Genomic DNA, 20,110 nt, shown 5'->3' with positions numbered 1-20,110 from the left:
AGAACTGAGGCTGCAAATTTTTTCTGATCTGTCTGTATCTGGGGATTTAACCCAGTCAATCCCTGAAGCCCCTTAACAGCTCCTGAGGCGCCATTCATTCTGCAATGTCTGAGCATATTTTTCGACACACGGTTTTGAACAGTAGAGAGAGGCAGACACACTTAACATGCAGGGCCTTCATTGGTTGCAGTCCTATTTGACCCTAATAAGAACAGAACTGCCAATTCCTAGTAACTGCAGAGACGATCATAGCACTTAATGTCTTGATGGGATACTGAGAAGGAAATCCACAGAGGTCAACCAAATGAAACAGTGTCAATATTGTTTTTGGTGCTCTTGCATGTTCATCTCAAGCAATAATAAAGCGCCTATTAACTTAGAATATTTATGTATATGAATGCAGTACGGCCTACAAATGTATTTGAGCTAATTCATGAAGTTGTCTTTGTGCAATTGCTCAATAATTTAGTATAAATAAAAGGCTTTGAACATAAATGGTATTATATTACCGACCAATATATTTGTTTCCTCTCCACTTAACAGAAGACAAGTCAAGTTAATTACTTCTTACTTGCTTAATCATTTTAAATCTATTGATTAGTTAGGTTGGCAAATAATGTACTACATGTAATAAATATCCATTAGAAAATAAACAGAAGTATATTTATGGAGACTTCATGTCCCGGAATCTTTCTTACTTTACATGTCTCATCAGTACATATAAGACAGTGTGGCTTTTCCGTTGAAGTAGCAGCTATAAAGGTACTTCACGTAGTTAATACTTGGGAGCTTGCTGTTAGCCAGTAAGAGGCGACTGTGCAACCATTTTGTTTTGTTTTCTTCTGTGCAGGGAAGAATGGGAGTGGCTTCAAACCTTGGCCAACGTGGATGAACCAATCACTGGCGAGCAGGACTCCGACAGCAGCCCAAACCTATTGCTGCAGGAGCTTAGGACGGCTGTAAAGGATCTAATGAGTCAAGTCAACATTCCCCTTCAAGAGGTAGTCCTCTGCAAAGTCCATAACTGTGTGCGCTATGACAAGAGGGCAGCATAATCTTAAACTCGTTAGTGACAGCACAATTATTGTGTTATAAGCCTCACTTAGCAAAAACGCTGAATTTACTATTGCTAGAAGTAGCGCTGTTGGAAAGTGTGTCATTTGTTGCAAGAAGCTCTGAGCCCCGAAGTGTTGTTAATGGATGCAAAAAAAACTGTTTTACTGATCATTTTACTTTGTGTATGTGTAGGCGAAAGATTTCCGACTGTACAGCCAAGAAGTGCTGGAGTTCGGAGGCCAGGTCTCTCTTCTCTTGTTGCTGCCTCCGTCTGATGATGTCTGCACAGCTCCGGGTCAGAACAACCCCTACACCCCTTACTCAGGATTTCTCACACTGCCCCTGCAGATATTTGAGCTTGGTAAGGGTGCCTGCCTTCCTTTGTACCTGGTCTAATAGGGACAGAGAGCAGTGTCTACCAGGACCTGTTACATTTTATATGCCCTGTCACTTCTCCATGTATAGATCAATCAGCACTATATAGTACTATCATGACAATGCCCCACTAAACCAGCCTATACAAAACATAGACTGACATTAATATATGTATTTTTCCTTGTAGCCACATTGTGCCGAATTTATAAAAGGAGGAGAACATTTAAGATTTTATTTAAAAGTGTTAGATTACCTCCGGTTACTCGGTGGAAGAGGCTGCCATAAAAATGGATGTAAGCCTCATGTGACCACATCACATCCAATCACGTGATGTCCTCAGCCAGTTTTCCCCCTGCTGATAGAGTCAAATCATCTGATCAGCCGTGGGTAGTTCCACCCTAATAGGAGATTCACTAATCTATTACCACCTTGATTATAAGATTGTAAGGGGGTAGATTTAGCAAACATTCTAAACCGGAAAAGTGGGGGTGTTGCCCATAGCAACCAGACTAGTACATTCTACAATCTGATTGGTTGCTATTGGCAACATCTCCACTTTCCCTTATTTCTAAAAGTAATACTTTTTTTCAGTTTGACTGCAGTTGCATCATTTTTATGTCTAGTTTTCTATTTTATATAACATAACAGCAGATTTGTGGATTTGACTCGGACATTCCAGTAATGAACATCTTTGTAGCCGCTGTCTAACGGGTATAAGCACTTGTGTCTGCTAGTGAACACTGAGAGCTGAAGGACATTATTTCCTGGTTATGTGCTGGTCCTCGATGCCTCTGTATGCTCTGCAATAGACTTCCCAGGGAACGTGAGATAAGAAGAAGAAAAACATTTTACTAGTGTCCATTTCCCGTCAGGGGCCCCATAATTCATCTCACTAACTTCAAAAACAAACAAACACAAATCAAATCTTTATTAAACTAAAATTATACAGTACTTGTTGAGAGAGTCAAAGGATTTATAAGAAAAATGATGTGGTTGTTGGCATTTGCAATATGTTATAGATTAAAGTTAAAATAACAAACATGTGCTTTTGTTATCCAGCAAACCTTCTTGTTGCTTTGTTATTGCATTGGGAATAAAATATTAAAATAAACTTGTTTGTTTGTTTGTTTTCCCCTTCCAGTTCACTTTTTCACGTATGATCGGGATTTCATTAGTCAGTATTGTCAGCTGTCGGCCCTGTTGGAGTTGGAGTCTCTCCTCTCTCAGCAGAGTCTCAGGGAAGCCTTCTCCGACTCTGAGCTTACAACCGCAAAGCTGCGGCATCAGCAGGTTCAGGACTTCATACAGGTAACGGACTTCGCAGATCTCTGTGACAACGCTCCCATTCCGCTTGTACTAAAAATATTTCATTGCTAAAAGGATCATCATCTTTAACTCTGCAGTGCTGTACAGAGAACTTACTCACATCAGTCCCTGCCCCATTGGAGCTTACAGTCTAAATTCCCTAACATACGCACACATGGAGAGAGACTATCTGCCTTTAATAATAATAATAATAATAATAATGGGATAGTTATAACTTACATTTTTTAATGGCTGGGAGGAGGGGGGGTCATATACTTTACTGCCATACCAATATATTAAAATGTTGTAATGTGGGTAAAAACTGAGAGTATTATTTTTGTTAGAGTACCTTTATAAATGTTATGTTAGTTCTTTAGGGATCCCTTTTGGTAACATTTTGTCATATATATAATTTTATCTCATTTGCATTATATAGGTACATTTAGCATATAAAAATAGACATTTTTTGTGACTCTACCCATTATTACTTGACATATGATTATGAGAAGACTGAATCTTAAGTAAATATGTATTGGAGTTTTCTAGATAATTATAGAACTACCAAATAATGGATATGAGGTCATTTAATGGGAACAACGTCTAGTCTAGTTTGCGGTAGAAAACATTTAATTTGCTCTGGCATGAACACACTTAAAGTACAGGTATGAATTAAGCCGAGGGCAATTGTAAATCAACATATGTTATAGACAAGGGTACATAAAGTTTAATTGTAGGGAAGGACTGCCCGATAAATCATAGATCTCATTCATGCTTGGCTCTGCAGTGTAATCCTTCCCATTACCAATAGTAAAATATAACAACCTAATATAATGGGACGATCAGTGATGGGTGCGATCACATAGGGTTGTTGACCCGCCTATATATTGTATAATGTCAGTAATATTCCGGCCGTCTATTGCCGTTAATAAGAATAGATTTTACAAGCCACATGAGACGCTGCTCAAATTACAGCAATTCTTTGTGTTTTTGTTAATGATTATTAGTTAGTACGAGCCAACAGTGTTTTGCCCACACTTCCAAATGCACTTCTTCGGCCCTGCTGGAAAGGACTAGCCGGCAATTCTCCCCATGAGTAAGAGGAGTTTGCTGGCAGCGGGCACGCGGGCGGAGATTTAATACATGCTTTGATAACTGTGTAAGTGTATGGCTGCACCAGCCAACAGGATAAAGACTGGGAGACCTTTTCACCACTAATACAGACCTGACAGTGCCAAGTCCCACAGAGGAAGTAGGGGAGATACGCTGTGTATGAAGGCGTGTGTACTGATTCTGCCTGGAGCAGACGTCTCTCTGCCATTTATTTATCATGGCAGCCTGTTCTTTGGCTTATGGGCCTATTGGTTGGGAGGCAATTGAAGGAGTCGTCTGGTCTGACCAGGCCGTGCTCCTGTGGAGTTGAGTCTGCAATTTTTATTCTTCAGATTTTTTTTGCATTGGACATCTTGGGTTACAGAAATGCATTTTTTCCCCTTTAGGTTTTGGAAACGGAAACATTTAGCATTTGTTTTGTTTTGTAAAATACTCTGAAAATATAGTATTTTGAGCAAACCTACAATTAATGTTGGGATGAATGTAGCATTTCAGTCTAAGGCCCCTGCCCCTAACACAGCTGTGGTGGTGATATTGTGTGTTCTTGTTTTAAAGTATTATGTCAAAGCTTTATGAATACTGTAAAATGACAATGTAAATGAGTGATTAATAATCATTCATGAAAGCTGGCCATTAGTGTATCGGAGAATCAGTGCTACGGGCATGAATTAACTTGAATGTTAATTTTAATTCATTATGGAAAGGAATATTAGTATCTATTATAGATATCCACTCTTCTTTCCTTTTCTGTCTTTTTTTTTATTGAAACCCCAATTGACATAAGCACAGGGCCATTATACCTACACTACAGATATCCATACTCCCTGCTGGCTGTAGAATTCTGCATGTGACCCAGGAATACAGCTGGGCGGGGTGGAGTACCTCGCAAATTGGATACCTATATTGACATTATTGTTTATATGTAAAAGCTTGAATACCATCCCAATGGCAGTTGTCAAACGGGTCATGTTAGGTTTTAATTTCATGTCAACTCTATAAGCATCTCTGGGATGTTTGCAGCATGTCCTTATAATGCTCTGATAATACGGTGCATGTTCAGCATTTCTTTTAACTAAACTTTAAATATTTTAAAATGTGGGTCAGTGTCTTTCTTACTCCAAGAAGCCAGTGAAATGATAACTTTCATGGATTTAGTTGGCATAAGTCATAAAAATTGCCTCGCAAAAGGTACGCAGCGCTTTGACGTCTGTCTTGGGGTAACGCTGTACTTTCTCTGGTCCATGCAGCAAATGGAAGAAATTTGGAGAGAAATGCGTTGGATGATGGATGTCCTCCAACACGCCAGATACAAACAGCCGTCATGTGCTGTACCCCTCACTTGGTTTGTCAATGGGTCGGGAGACATTTTTATGAAGGAGAAACCGCAGTCCACCTCATCTCACCTGGACTACTTCCCATCTCCCACCCCTTCACCTGAAACCAATCGAAAGCTCAACGCAGGTAAGTGCTGGTCCATATTATACCTTAAGCTTGTGTTCAATGTGGGTGAGAGTCTGCCCTTACTTTACTTTACACAGGTGAGCAGCTGACATTACTTTTCCCGAGGACTCGTTAGCCCTTATAGGATTTATTGACAGTGTGTTCACCATGGGCAAATATATTGTAAACCACCTAAGAAAAATACATCTCTCATTGATACTTCTAGAAACCGCTCCTGGCCCTTCGCTCCTGGACGCATGTAGAAGCAGAATATTCTGTGCGTATTTGTTATATGTGCAGAATATTTTGCAGATAGGGAAAAAATCAGTACTGTACTGTAGTGTGGGACAATGGTTGGAAATCTGTCTATTATGCATTCATTATGTATTGTACAACATACACCAAGTGACTCTAGTAAGCATAGATGTGAGTTTTTCACATACTCTCATTGTGCAAAACATAAATCTATTTTAACCAAGCAGTCTCTTAACTATTTGTACCGACAGATCTCCTTGCTGCTCCCTACTCTGATAATGAACTGTTGGATGTGAAGTTCGCAAACCAGTCTTCCCCTCTTTTAGATTCCCATGGCGTATCAGATGAAGAGGGCTCTTCAGAAGTCTTCCTTGCTACCGATAGTGATTATGACTCTAGCAGAGCCCAGAGTCCAAAGGAACTGGACCTGGTTTATTCCTCTGGACAAGAGTGCGGCAGGAGAACCCTTCGCAGCTTCAGAGATGGAACGCCCGATGTCTTGCAGACACACGAGCCTAATGTAATGACTCAGGAAGATGATCGTCCGCGACAGCTTTACGACAGTGACTTTGTGCTTCCCAGCCGCCAGATCGAACTGCTACGCATTACAGAGAAGCGGCAAGCTTACTGCGTCCGTACCAGCAGCCTTGACTTTCCCAAGCAGCCTTACAAGGCATCTCGAAAGTCCTGCCCTGGTTCTGTAGACAGTTCCCCAACAGAGACAAAGTCTACAGGTCACCGCAGTGTCCGAGGGCTGAGGACAAGCACATCTTTTAGCCCAGACCACGGCCAGCCGTGTGAAAGCTCACGGCTGATTTACCGCACACACTCTGTGGAATGGACACATGACTTCCAAGAGCCTTTGGAAACGAGAATTGTAACAGTCCAAGGAAAGAAGAATAATTCTGTAACTCTTCGGATATATCCACAGTACGAGACTGGTCTGTCTAAAGAGATGAGTGTGAAGGTACTGTAGCACAAAGTCTGTGTATGCACCAGTACTATGCATTGTAACATATCCATACCAGTTTGTGTTGTATTGCAGTGGACCAACTTCCTGGAATTGTTATAGATCAGGGCTGGACAAAACTCAGGAGCCAGGCAATCAATTCTTTTCTTATTTTATATGACATTCCTGCAGTCATGCTCGTCTTCCAGTGTTGGCCACAACACCTAGAATTAAGTTCTAGGTCTATCTAACCATACTGACTTGCTTGATGGAGATCCATAGCACACCTGGAGGAAATGCTCAGATGGGCCCAGCAGGTAGACGTTGGAGATAGGCAGATAGAGTACATTTAGTGACGACTGCATGAACGCTATACTCAGTTTGGATTGTAAATCCCTCTAATATTTATTTAAACCTTTCTGTGTAGCGGCAGGTCATACATAGTAATAATGACCGTCCTCTTATGGGGCACGGCACAGGTTGTGTATAGCCAGGTTCAGCACTAGTGCACAGATGCATTTGCAAGCAAGCGTTCACTATAAGGAACCTTCCAAACATGAGTTGATGAAAGATAATGTATGATTAATTGCCATGGGTTACAGCAACATATGCTACTAGCACCATGTTACTAAATAAACCATTAAACATAATCGTAACAAGACTGATTGGGTCCCATCATAAATATAGCCAACAATAAAGCGTGTGTCTTTTTCTCTATACCAGCGTCACCTATACAATATATAGATTAATAGGAGTTTTATTTCTCTCTCTTCCCATGTGTCCAGTTGCATATAACAAGCAAAACAGCAGCTCAGGAAGTTGTCAAGCTGGTTGTCCTCCAGATGAATGAGATTTCCAGGAGCATGCTGGGAAGTGCAGAAGGCTACTGTTATGCTGAAGACCAACTAGACCATTTTGCACTGGTTTTCGCTTCTGAAAACAATAAAGAACAGTGGCTGGATGACGATTTTCCACCTTTCTCGCTCCAGAATTCATGCAAGAAAGGTCATTTTTCTGTCCGGATCCGAGAGACTTCCCCTTTGCTTTTTCAGTATGGTCCAGCTACAACGGTATGAGTGTGTGGCTCGGATGTAGCTTAACCAAGTCAACCTTTGGAAGGTTTGTCGAATCAAAATAATGCTTCCTTCGCTCAATAAAGCATTCTCCTTGTGCAGAAACGTGGGCTCTGGTTAAAATTGAAGTTTAAGATATTGTTGTTTTTATTTCTTTCTCGTCAACCAAAGACTTTATTTTTTCCCGACTGCGAAAGAGAAATTTGACTGGCACATGAGAACGTATCTTCTACCACAACGTCTTCACTGGAAAGGAATTTGGAGAGAGTATTTTTAGAAGAACATAGAACATACCACGCACACCAAAAGAAGCAATACATATCTCTCCCCCCCCCTCCCCCTGCAGCGTTTTCAGCAAAACATTTGGGTTTTATTGATGTGTGAGCCACAGAGACTTAATGGGACGTTGGATGCCGGTTCTCCCGTGTGTATCCAGAGACAAAGAACAAACACGAGAACCACAAGAAATTATTTCTTTCTTTTTTTTTTTTTATGAATAATATTGTTTATTGTGCTTGTTTTACTGTATTCTGGGGGGGAGGGAACATATTTTGTTGCACAATAGTTCCTAAAACAAAATGTTTTCTTAAAAAAAAAAAAAAAAGGATAAAAAATAAGCTCCAGGGAAACCTGGTGCTGCCTGTTGACTACTCTCGCCTTGTATGCTTTCGTTTTAAGGAAACCGCTTCTCATTGCTAACTCTCTCTTCATCGCCATGAAGTCCGTGACACAGCCCAGTTTTCTCTCCGTTTTAGTGGTGTGAATTGGCCTGCATATGTTCAACCGCATGATGTTTTCAAGTACGCCTCTGTTAGTCGATTTGGTATATTGACATCTTTTGTGGTCCACAGTACAAGAGTGGTCGTGCTTCCGTGAGAATGTACATGAACTCACTCCTCGAGGCCGTACCAGTCCGAGCTTAAACACTAGCAGATTGGATTTTGAAATATTTGTTTAATGATGTTTGAAGAAGTGTTATATACTTATACCTTTCTCTTGTTATCTTTTCTTCCTACCTCTGACACCCTTCCTCTACTTTTGCCATTTTACATACTCTTTTTTCAACCTTTTCCTTTGTCTTCTAATGAGCCAGATGAGAGGCAACATATCATTTGTTGTTTTTATTTCTCTTATAAATAAAGACACCACACAGTGATGAACAAAAATATCAAAGCACTGGTGCTATGATTGTACAAATATTAAATAATTTGTTTTATCATTACGGTTGTCAATATTCTGAAACAAATTCGTGGTTCTGACAAATTCAGACATTTGGCCAATATCAGATAGTGACAGCAGATTGGGGTTGTGATGTGATCTGGGTGTGCTACTGTACTGTACATCTATTATGCTGTGGACTTGTGGATGTGCCGTGATTCTTCCTTAATGACACATCTGGGCTTCATCCTATAATGCAAATAAGACACGCAGGACAGGCAGCTAATTCTTTTAAGCATTTTATTGATTGGGAATCGCTGTTTGTGTCCAGAGCACAATCACAACTTGCCCCAAAGAGCTACTAAATTGTCCATCTATTCAGACACTGCGCATAACGCAGTTAAAGTGATTTAGTTTCATTCAACAGAGCATAATTGGAATGAGATCATTGGAACCCCCCCAAGATCCGTCGGGGCAAAATATTGTCCCTCCGCAAGACACCACCTGGCACAAAAAGTTGTATGAGAATGGCTCTTACATCCGTGTGTTGTGTTGTCTGGTTGTAAATCTTCCCTGGAGCAAAAGATGAGCATTTATCATCCCAATCACCGTAGATCAGTGATGGACAACAGGCGGCCCTCTGATCATTGACCTGTGGCCCCCAGCTCATTCCTGCATTATTGTCAGATATGTTTTTTATAGCTTGGAACGCTTGTTTAAATTGCCTGCTGATGTGTTATTACAGATAGGTATCTCTTTATTTGATTAGATGTATTGTTTCTACCTCATTACTGAGACTAAGGGTAATATGTGGCCCTTTTGAAGGTCAGAGGGCCGCACCATGTGGCCCCTGAAGTGTATCAGGGTGCCCATCACAGGTGTAGATGATTATAATGACAACATAACCAATATAAAATAGCCAGTTAATGTCACAGACATAGATGCCAGGACTGAATTGTCCAAGAAGATTAAACGCCCCACAAATGACATTTCTATGCTCAGGAAAAGCTGCGTAAGGAGCGATTTTCATTTGTATCATCATCATCTATTTATTTATATATACATGTTCTCCAGTCTACTGAGATAATGTCATGCTGAGGAACAGAAAATGGTTCAAAGACATCTCTTACATTTGGAGTAAAATATAAATATTTCTTTTCTTTTCATTCAATCTTGGAAGTGAATATATGGATCTATATCCTGTAAAATGAGCGTGTCTTAAGGGAACTCAGTTCTTGGCAATAATTTCTCACAGGAACAGTGCATCCTAGCCTGTTCCTTTTCTCTTACACTCGTGCCTCTAATGCAGGGGTAGGCAACCTGTGGCTCTCCAGGTGTTGTGAAACTACAAGTCCCAGCATGCTTTGCCAGTAGATAACCAGCAGATAGGTGGCAAGGCACGCTGGTATTTGTAGTTTCACAACACCTGGAGAGCCGCAGGTTGCCTACCCCTGCTCTAATGTGTCATCTGTGTCTCTTTAAGAACGTGTGTTTAGAAAAACTTAACTAAGATACATAGTGAATTTAGTCACATATACTGTATGGTAAAAGCCACCTACTACTTAATGGCACATGTGATCCATTTGTACTCATATAACAGGCTCCGCCCACTGTGACACATCTCACCTTGTGTGTGCTCCACAATAGCCTGGAACTGTCTGTTTCCTCAGTAACGTGACACAACAATGCTATTTCTATGCTGGGGGCTGCATTACACATTTCATCCAGCAGCTGCTTTACTGGAACAATATAGCAGAGATTTCAATCACTTTAATTGTCACTAAGTAACTAAGCCTTTATTTACTTTCATCTCAGCTTATTTCAAAACAATGACATGCTAGCAGTTATTAAGTCAGTTGTCTGATTGCTTTTATTAGACTACACATAACAGTCTATTAGCCATCTACAGTGCAGAAATAACACATTATTAATAGTGCAGTACAACAGTGGTCTATTAATACTTCTCGGCTTCATCCGTACACTTCCTGACATACAACTAGGCAGTTACATGACAAGGTGGGAAGGCTTTTATACCCAGAAACTCATTTAATGGTTGCCAATGAGGGTTTATTATTATTATTTATTTATAAGGCGCCATATGATTTCCACAGCATCGTACAGAGCACAAACAGTTGACCATACAGGGTAAGACGGTACAGAACAAACAATGAGTAAAACTAAGACTTTAATATCACCAATCATTGCAAAAACAGTGAAGTTGGAGGTGAAGAAATTGTATAGAGACAGGAAGGAAATGGACCCTGCTTGTAAGAGCTTACATCCTAAAAGGGAGGGCAAACAGAGTTGAGGCACAAGGTGAGTCAGTAGAGGGTATCGCATGCAGGAGGAGTGTGTACAAGGGAAGAGGGAGGAGATCAAGCATGGAGAGATGGTTAGGTGGACGGCTGGTAGGCTTTGAGGAACAGATGAGTTTTAAGTGCCTGTTTGAAGGTGCACAGGTTAGGGGACAGAAGGATAGTGCATGGGAGGTCGTTACAATGGAAGGGGACAGCCTGGGAGAAATCTTGGATTCTGGAGTGGCATGAGGTGATCAGGTGAAGGAGAGGCAACGGTCATTGGCTGAATGCAGGGAACGGGAAGGAGTGTGGATGGAGAGGATGTTGGAGATATAAGAGGCAGTGGAGTGGGAGAGGGCCTTGTAGGTGACGGTGAGGAGTTTGAAAAGGATTCTGAAGGGGAACCAGTGTAGGGCAAGGCAGAGAGTGGAGATAGAAGAAGTACGGTGTGAAAGGAAGATAAGTCTCGCAGCCACATTGAGTATCGAGCAAAGGGAGGCTAGGGGGGAGTCCGGTGAGGAGAAAGTTGCAGTAATCAAGATGGGAATTTATGAGTCCATAGATAATGGTTTTGGTGGCATCTTGAGATAGGAAGGGCTGGATGCGGGCGATATTGCATAGTAGTTCGGTTTCATTTTTATCTTGGTGGGGCCCTCACCAGTAAATCAGTGAGTAGGATATTCAGGCAGGCTACTTCCCTATCCCGAATATTTGCAGCCCCTTACCCATGCCCAGACCAAAGTTGATGTGTCAGCAATAGGAATAGAGTGCAGGGTCTCTACTTCTGACCATCACCTCGTATACCCCCTTCCTTCCTCTCTGTATTATTGTACCCAAATAATTGTTGTGGTTTCTCCCCTAGACCAGAGTAGTGTGTGTGGAGCTCTGCACGAGTCGGTACGGATGGTAAGTGGACTGATCGTGGTCAGGTAAGAACTCTGTAAGCATCTGTCATTTGTCAGAGCTGCCACACCTCCTCCAAAAGGTTTACTGCCATCTGGGTGGTCGTTTCTCTAAGGTGCCCTATTTTATTCCTCTTCAGGGTATTTTCTTGTCAATTTATTCATCGAAAAATATTACATCTACACAGCTTGCCCTAAAAAAAATTGTCTCCATTTGTGGTTTAAATCTTCAGGAGTTTTGGAGAGTTTGTTCCAAAGAAATTAAATGAAATATTACAATTTTTTCCAGTTATAATCTGCAATTCAACAAACAGACTGAAAGAATCAATTGGATTCTGGAACAATACTTAAGAATGTATGTTTCTGCTCATCATTATGATTGGGTAGATCTGCTTCCCTGGGTGGATTTGACCCATGATAATCATATCCAATAATCCATTGAAATAACTTTCTTCAATGTATACATTACTCATCCTAAACTCCAGTATCCACAATCTTCCTCTCTTCAGGGGTTCCTGCCGCTGATTGTATTTTAACTCATCTCCAAAATGTTTGGTCTGAAGTTCAAGAGGCAATTCACAAGGCTTCCACCTGGTAGGGCCCGGCTTTGTAATGGGATAGCTATTATAAAAGTCTTCCAAAAAAACACCAAGGGCTAGATTTTTAAACTGCGTATTTGAAAAAGTGGAGATGTTGCCTATAGCAACCAATCAGATTCTAGCTGTCATTTTGTAGAATGTACTAAATAAATGATACCTAGAATCTGATTGGTTGCTATAGGCAACATCTCCACTTTTTCAAACCCGCAGTTTAATAAATATACCCCCAAATTTTAATATGTACTTGGATTGTCCTTGATTCAACAAAATGAGCTCCCTTGGTAATGTGAAATCTCAAAATAATATTTTCCTCAGGTAAATCAAGTATTTGAGTGTGAACATATTAATTCGGTGTCGCCTGGAAAAGTTTGTCTATAGCACCTGGTGGGTGTCTATTGAGACCAATAGAGGGTTTGTAACATTTTTTTTCCCATGAAAATGTGTCTAGATCCTCCTAACATTTGTGAGCTGCTTTTTTTTACTCCAAACATTTGTTCTATTATGACAAAAATAAAAAGAGATTTTTGATTGAGGGTAAACTCCCACTAAATGTGCCTTATGTACCACTTGAATGTAATTTTTACTATTTTTTGCAGTTAACAAAATTATATTTTTGCTTGTGGATGCATAACAAGGTGTACTCAGCAAGGCGTGTCCTGATAGGATAGTGTGAAGGTAGCCGTGGACCAGTCTGATTTTTGTTTTGTTTTTTAAATTTGTTTGTTTAATCAAACTCCCTCTTATAATACATTAATTTTATGCTATGCCTGCCAAAAACCATGCAGCCCCCTATATTAGTTGGTATGTAATGGCCTGTTGTTACACCAGAAAGTCAGCAACTATAGCCAAGCTACTGCTAATCTTTGCCTTTAGCAATAGTTCAGTGGTGCTCAGTTGCTCTCGGCTTCACCTATCTATAGTCGATGACCAATATGGCTACAACTATCAACCCATAAAACTATACAAGTGGTCTGACAGGCAAAGTAATAAGCAATGAGCAACGTACTTCAAATCAGCGGGTGATTATCAAGGTCAAAAGAGGCACCAAGGTCTGTCAGTTGGCAAGGAACGATGGTCAAAAAAAGGGAAGATTGGTAACAATAAATCCAAGACATAGTACTCAAATAGGAAGACCAAACGTAGGCCAGACGTCTAAGTAATGTTAGGCTTGGATTTGTTTGGAACGCCACTGCGCATACAAGCTCCAATAAGAAGATGCCAAAAAAAGGTAAGTATGTTACATGATTGTGATAACATTAAAAAGACACAGCCACATTTGGGGCTGCATATCCTGGACATTGGGGGTGTTATAATAAGCTAGACATTTTGGGCTCTATACTAGGCCAAATATTGGAAGTTATAAATATAATAAAACTAAAAGTACTCAAATGTAATGTAGCAACCCCACATAGAACATGTCTTTCTTCTTTAAATAGCAAGTTAAGCACCATTTAAGCATGCACCTGTCATTTTTCTTAGCTATCCTCCTACAAATCATTATTTGCTTTTCAAAAGCTCTCTGCTTGGCAAATAAACATGGCAAACAGACAGTCTGCAAATTGGGGTAGGGTGGGGGTTCAGAGAGGGAGATTAAAAAGCCACTGTGCTCCCTATATCATGTACCATGTGACTGTGGTTGCCATGGAACTCAGAAGTAGCCTGAAGACAAAAAAAACCAAAATATGCTAAATTCCAACATTCTTATTGTAGACTGCCACTGAGATTAATGTTAAAAAAGAAATCCTACACCTGATTAGTCATGGGATTGCTGCTTTAATGAGTGAACCATAACTGTAGAATACATTTGGACTGGAATGGATTAAATGTCAAGGTTGTTTGTCCTAGCTCCTCTTACAACATTGTGTCAATGACTTGTGTTGAATTACATGTTACTTTAATTATTTTTCAGAGCAACATGCAAATACAGTATAGTCTATAATACTGTAGAATATTCTACAGATTATTATTATAACAAAATACGCACCTCAACACCCAAGGTAAATGTCATTTTTATACATCAAAATCAGATAAGCTGTACCTATAGAGCTAAGACATATAATATTATCAAAATAAACCAAATAAATGGCACCAATTATAGCCAGTTCAATTATAATAGTCTGCAGCCTGTGAATATGTTTTCCAAATATTTTATGGTTTTGTATAAATGTTTTACTCATATAATGCTGCCAGACAAATACTGTATAGATCCTTCTTATTACTTCGCACTATGATATTTTATTCTGCATATTGCTCAGTTTCTGTCTTCCACAGATAAGCAGTTGCATTACGTTCTGCTTGTGTCATGCCGGTTGGCAAATTCACACATTTATCAAGCTTCCGTTATATTTCAGGAATACAATATTCATACAGTTCACGCTGGATTGTAGTTTTTGCATCATAAGGATCTTGTGCTTGTTGGTCGGTACCTTCTTTTTTCCACACCAGATATTGGCAATCTGCTTTACTATCCCCCCCTCCCCCCTGTAAAACTTCCAATGGCCTCAAATTGTCACTTTTGATGAGTTTTCAGTCAAAATATACACTGACGAGCCACAACATTAAAACCACTGACGTGAATAACGTGGATTCTTGTTACAATGGCACCTGTCAAGGGGTGGGATATTAGGCAACAAGTGAACTGTCAGTTCTTGAAGTTGATGTGTTGGAAGCAGGAAAAATGAGCAAGCGTAAGGATCTCCGTAACTTTGACAAGGGCCAAATTGTGATGGCTAGACGTCCGGGTTAGAGCATCTCCAAAACAGCAGGTCTTGTGGGGTGTTCCCAGTGTGCAGTGGTTTGTATCAACTACAGGGTCATGGGCGCCCAAGGCTTGTTGATATGCATGGGTAGCGAATGCTAGCCCATCTGTGCTACAGTAGCTCTTCTGTGGGATTGAACCAAATTGCTGACTATGATAGAGAGGTGTCAAAACACACAGTGCATCACACGTAGGCACAAACATGCCCATAAAGCGCCTACATTGGGTATGTTAGTGCCAGATCTGGACCATGGAGAGCTATGGAAGAACTGTTCTGATAAATCACGTTTTTCTTTACATCATGTGGACAGCCGGGTGCGTGTGTGTTGTTTACCTGGGGAAGAGTTGGCACCAGGATGTACTATGGGAAAAAGACAAGCCGGTGGAAGCAGTTGGATTCTCTATGCAATGTTCTGCTGGGAAACCTTGGGTCCTGGCATTCATGTGGATGTTACTTTGACACGTACCTCCTACCTAAACATTGTTGCAGACCAAGTACAGCCCTTCATGGCAACGGTATTCCCTGATGGCAGTGGTCTCTTTCAGCAGGATAAAGTTCGGGAATGGTTTGAGGAACATGACAAAGAGATCAAGATGTTGACTTGGTCTCCAGATCTCAACCTGATCTAGCATCTGTGGGATGTGCTGGAAAAACAAGTCCGAGTCATAGAGGCCCCAACTTGGCAACTTGCCGAAAATGCCTTGGTGCCAGATACCACAGGACACCTTCAGAGGTCTTGTGGAGTCCATGCCTTGACAGGTTAGAGCTGTTTTGGCGGCACAAGGGGAGCCTACACAATATTTGGCAGGTGGTTTTAATGTAGCTGATCGGTGTGTATGAGGCTTCTGAATGCTGCTCAGAGGATGTATAGTCTGAATTATTTAAACATATTAAAGACAAAAAAAGATGATATTAGAAAAGCAACTGTGAGTAAAAAGAAACATATTTCATTAAGGCAATTTAGCAATAAGATCCGTTCTAAATGTCCTGCGACATTTATCATTTGAGGGATTATAAGGTTGTCTAGAGTGGTAATCACCACAGTTATCAACAATACAGCCTGTTCCATCTGTATTATGCTCTGTCTGTGCCTAATGCAGTGGTCCTGCCCACATATGGTAACAATTCATTTGCACTGCATCATATGCTCAAGATAAAATAACAGCGAACATGAAACACATTGAGGATCATCTTATTTCTATAAAACACTCTTTTTGGATACTTTTATCAGTAAAAATTGATATTTTTTTTTACACTTTATTGTACCGAAAGCACCTGCCCTTGTGATAGAAACTACACTATTAAAATAAAACCTGCATTAAATGCAGAGGATTTGAGCTTGTAAATAGTGTGCAGTGTCCTACACAGATAACCTCTCCTCTTAATACTGAACCGACACTCAGCCACAATAATAGAAGTCATTTGATTCTGGAGAGTTAAAAAAATCAAACACATTTGTACACGCAAGTGATCTGAAACCCACCACGTTAGCCAGGCCGGCTGTCCTGTAACTATGACCTAGTTGTTGAAATTATATGCTAACACCTACTAAACCAGGAAGCAAATCTAATTTTAGGCCTGTGTATCTTTAAAGAAAACATTCCTCATGAGGTTTTAATAGATTCAGATTATTCTGCCTGTGCACTTAAGGGGTTAGCCTATCTCCCCAGTGCAATGGAATATATGCATTACCTTACAGAAGCATAGGGTTCGTCCTTTGGCACATTATTCTGCACAATATAACGTTATTACCTCGTCTGGCATGTGTTAATGTGATATTCCCAACACACCAGAAGAATCTGCATTACTAATGCATCAGGCTTGGGTGAGAAAACAAAAGCTATTTGCATAAAGTATTGCGGTGGTGGGGGGTAAGAGTAGTCCCCTATCTCTTCACATAATCACATGGCTGCTTCAGTGATTGCTAGTAATTGCAAAATTAGCGGCAGTGGAGTTGTTAGCATTTTGTCTGGAACATGTTAATGAGGTGTTGGATGGATGCAGTTGGCTGTGTACAAATAGTCACCTGTAAAGTATAACTAAGCAAAGTTGTGTTAGTCTGTGACCTCATGCTGATACAACGTAAACCCTTGTTGCTAAGGTCTGGTGCAGAGGCTGGAAACCTTGGCCCCCATATGCCGTTAAACTACAAGTCCCAGCATGTCCAGCTAGTCAATGTCACTGCTGAGACTTGTAGTTTCAGACCAGTGAGAGGGTTTAGTGGAACTTTTAGCAGCTAAGATTGTTTAGTGTGGGTTCATCTAGTAGAACCAAGTGAGGTGAGAAGGCCGCAGCCGAGGTGGCCCTGTTGGAAGTTGAGGACGTCTGTTTAACTTTCCAATCAAATAACATTAAAATAATCTAATATTCTTAGACGTAAAATTGCTCTAGTGTCTGATGTGCCAAATATATGGTCATTACATTTTCAATACACCTGTTTTCACCAAGTACTTAAAAGATGGGCTGTTGACCCGCGTGGAGCTCATATTCCTGATACCTCCGCTCTTGCTATGTCCAAAAGCTAAACTATTGCTATAAACAGATGCAGGTCACCTGCGAAGCACAAATTGTCCGACGGCCGCTGAATGCATGAGATGCGTTGAGGCTTCATACAAGTCACTTTTCTCCTCCATCTGTTTAGTGGAGAAATGTGTTAGAAAACCCTACATCAGAAGCATCTGAAATGCACATTTTTACACAGTGTTCAAAGTTCAGCCAAAAGAAAGCTAAAAGATAAAACATTAACATCATGTGTACAGCCCTAGGGCTGCAGGGAACGAGACAGGGTTATTGCTGATTATACAGAAGAAATAACACTTTACAAATAATGTTATTCTGAAATTGGGAATATGAATGACAGAGTTTGGTCCCTTTTTCCAAAAGCCTTCTAATGGCCCATTTTTCTACTTCTGTAGCTTCTCTCTCCTTTCACTGTTAACATTTGGTTATAGGTAATATAAATTAGCAGCTAAGTGGTTAAACAAACTCTGCCGTTAAATCTGGTGTCTTGTTTAAAAGCAGGAAAATTATACAGTGTATGACTACTGGAAGGCTACTGTCTGTTCCCAATGTTCCTTCACCGCAGATACCATACACCAATTATGGTACCAATTATGGTATCATACTAATAAACTACACTTTAAGCAGTGTTAATCTGACAAATTACTAATTTATATATGTGTGCACCAGACCTGTGCACATTTTTCTGTTCATACATGTAGAAATTTTGAAAAAGTAACCTCATTCCCTCAACGTCCTGTCTACCGTCACCTTTAGACTACAGCCTTAATTAATTACAACTTTACCTTTTTGTTCTCCTAGAATACTGCTAAAATACTTTGGGGTATATTTGCTAAACTGTGGGTTTGGAAAAAGTGGAGATGTTGCCTATAGCAACCAATCAGATTCTAGCTATCATTTTGTAGAATGTACTTAATAAATGATAACTAGAATCTGATTGGTTGCTGTAGGCAACATCTCCACTTTTTCAAACCCATAGTTTAGTAAATAACTTTTCCTTTGTCTTGATGAACTCATGAGGGTAGGGACCTCAAGATTGACTTCATTTCAGTTGTCACATTATACATTCTCATGTTTGTTTTAGACACTTTATTGAATGTTAGGAACACAATCATATACATACGTAAAGTCTCAGGAGAGGTGAATATGAATCTGTCTTGATACATAATGTCAGTGTTTATGAGAACATAATATCAGAGGTATCCAGTGGTGGGATTCAAATAAATTAACAACCAGTTCTCTGCCCTAATAACCGTTTTAAATATACAAAAATGTAGTTTAATATTTAATACTCAAATGATAACAATAATAGAGGTACACAAAACTAGATTATGTTATGAGGATACATGCTCTATGGTGTTGGTAATGAGGATTTTTTGGAGAGGACATCCTGTTTAAATGTAATATTTTTAGTAGAGTTTCTCTCATTTATTTTAATAGGGTTTCTACATGCTGAAAATTAATGTTCAATTAAAATGAATGGGGAAAGGTTTTGGCTGCATGTGTATGCATTGTCAGTAGGTAGCCAGTCTTGCTCCAGCATGGAATGCTCCACCCCAGACAAGCGCCAATCATAATGGGCAGAATGTTGTTCCCCTTGTAAAAGAACCATCTTAACATGCACAACCTTTTAAACATGGGTGAAAATGAGCAAAGGTCGGTATACACTGTGACATCACAAAAGAAGAATTAGCATGTGCGCTGTGCTATTGGCTGGTAAAGCATGCTGAGGCATTTAGTTTCACAACATCTGGAGAGTCACAGATCTTCTAGGCCTGCTTTGGGTGTCTACACAAAATATTTTAGTTCACCCCAGGAGAGCATCCAGTAATTATGGATAGAAGTACAGGACTGAGCAGTCTGTTGCTCTCCAGGTAACTCCCAGCATGCACTGCCAGCCTCTCCTTCAGCCTATCTGTGCTTTACAGTATTAACCATGTTTGCTGAACACTAGCACATACTTGCCAACTGTCTCTGAATGTCAGGGAGACTCCCTGAAATAGGGGTGATTTCCCTCACTCCCTGAAGAGTCTGGCATTCTCCCTGATGCTGAGCCAGTACAAGACGTGGTTGGCTTCACCATCTGTGGCATGATGACACAGTTCAGAAATTGTGTCCTATGTCCATATATTGATGCCTATGGAGGTGGCCATTTTCATGGAGACCCAAGATTTAATCAAAGACTGATAGGTAAGAAAACATGACTTCGGTAATGGAGACAGAAATGTAAAAGGAAATTCAGTCTCTAGAGATTCATTAGCTGCTTTTCTTTAGTGCATAGTTGCCCCCGGGAGACTCCCGCATTTCTGGGA

At 40.3% G+C, this 20,110-nt stretch overlaps 1 protein-coding gene across 7 annotated transcripts in view; it reads left to right on the top strand.

Moving 5' to 3' along the window:
• The window catches only part of LOC142097549 (ankyrin repeat and fibronectin type-III domain-containing protein 1-like), a 274,419-nt gene extending 266,239 nt beyond the window's left edge, over positions 1-8,180 (top strand). For 6 of the 7 annotated variants that reach the window (XM_075179471.1, XM_075179472.1, XM_075179473.1 and 3 more), the window contains 6 exons: positions 851-1,001; positions 1,249-1,417; positions 2,573-2,739; positions 5,094-5,307; positions 5,793-6,508; positions 7,276-8,180. In XM_075179471.1, the coding sequence (XP_075035572.1) occupies positions 851-1,001; positions 1,249-1,417; positions 2,573-2,739; positions 5,094-5,307; positions 5,793-6,508; positions 7,276-7,566 (1,708 nt within the window). In that variant the 3' untranslated portion in view covers positions 7,567-8,180. The remainder of the gene's footprint in view (positions 1-850; positions 1,002-1,248; positions 1,418-2,572; positions 2,740-5,093; positions 5,308-5,792; positions 6,509-7,275) is intronic. The other variant, XM_075179469.1, reaches the window with a different exon arrangement.
• The last annotated feature ends 11,930 nt before the right edge of the window (positions 8,181-20,110 follow it).

The sequence above is a fragment of the Mixophyes fleayi genome, chromosome 7, assembly GCF_038048845.1.
Source record: "Mixophyes fleayi isolate aMixFle1 chromosome 7, aMixFle1.hap1, whole genome shotgun sequence".
In the NCBI taxonomy this organism is placed as follows: Eukaryota; Metazoa; Chordata; class Amphibia; order Anura; family Limnodynastidae; genus Mixophyes; species Mixophyes fleayi.
This window is presented reverse-complemented; position numbering and strand designations above follow the sequence as displayed.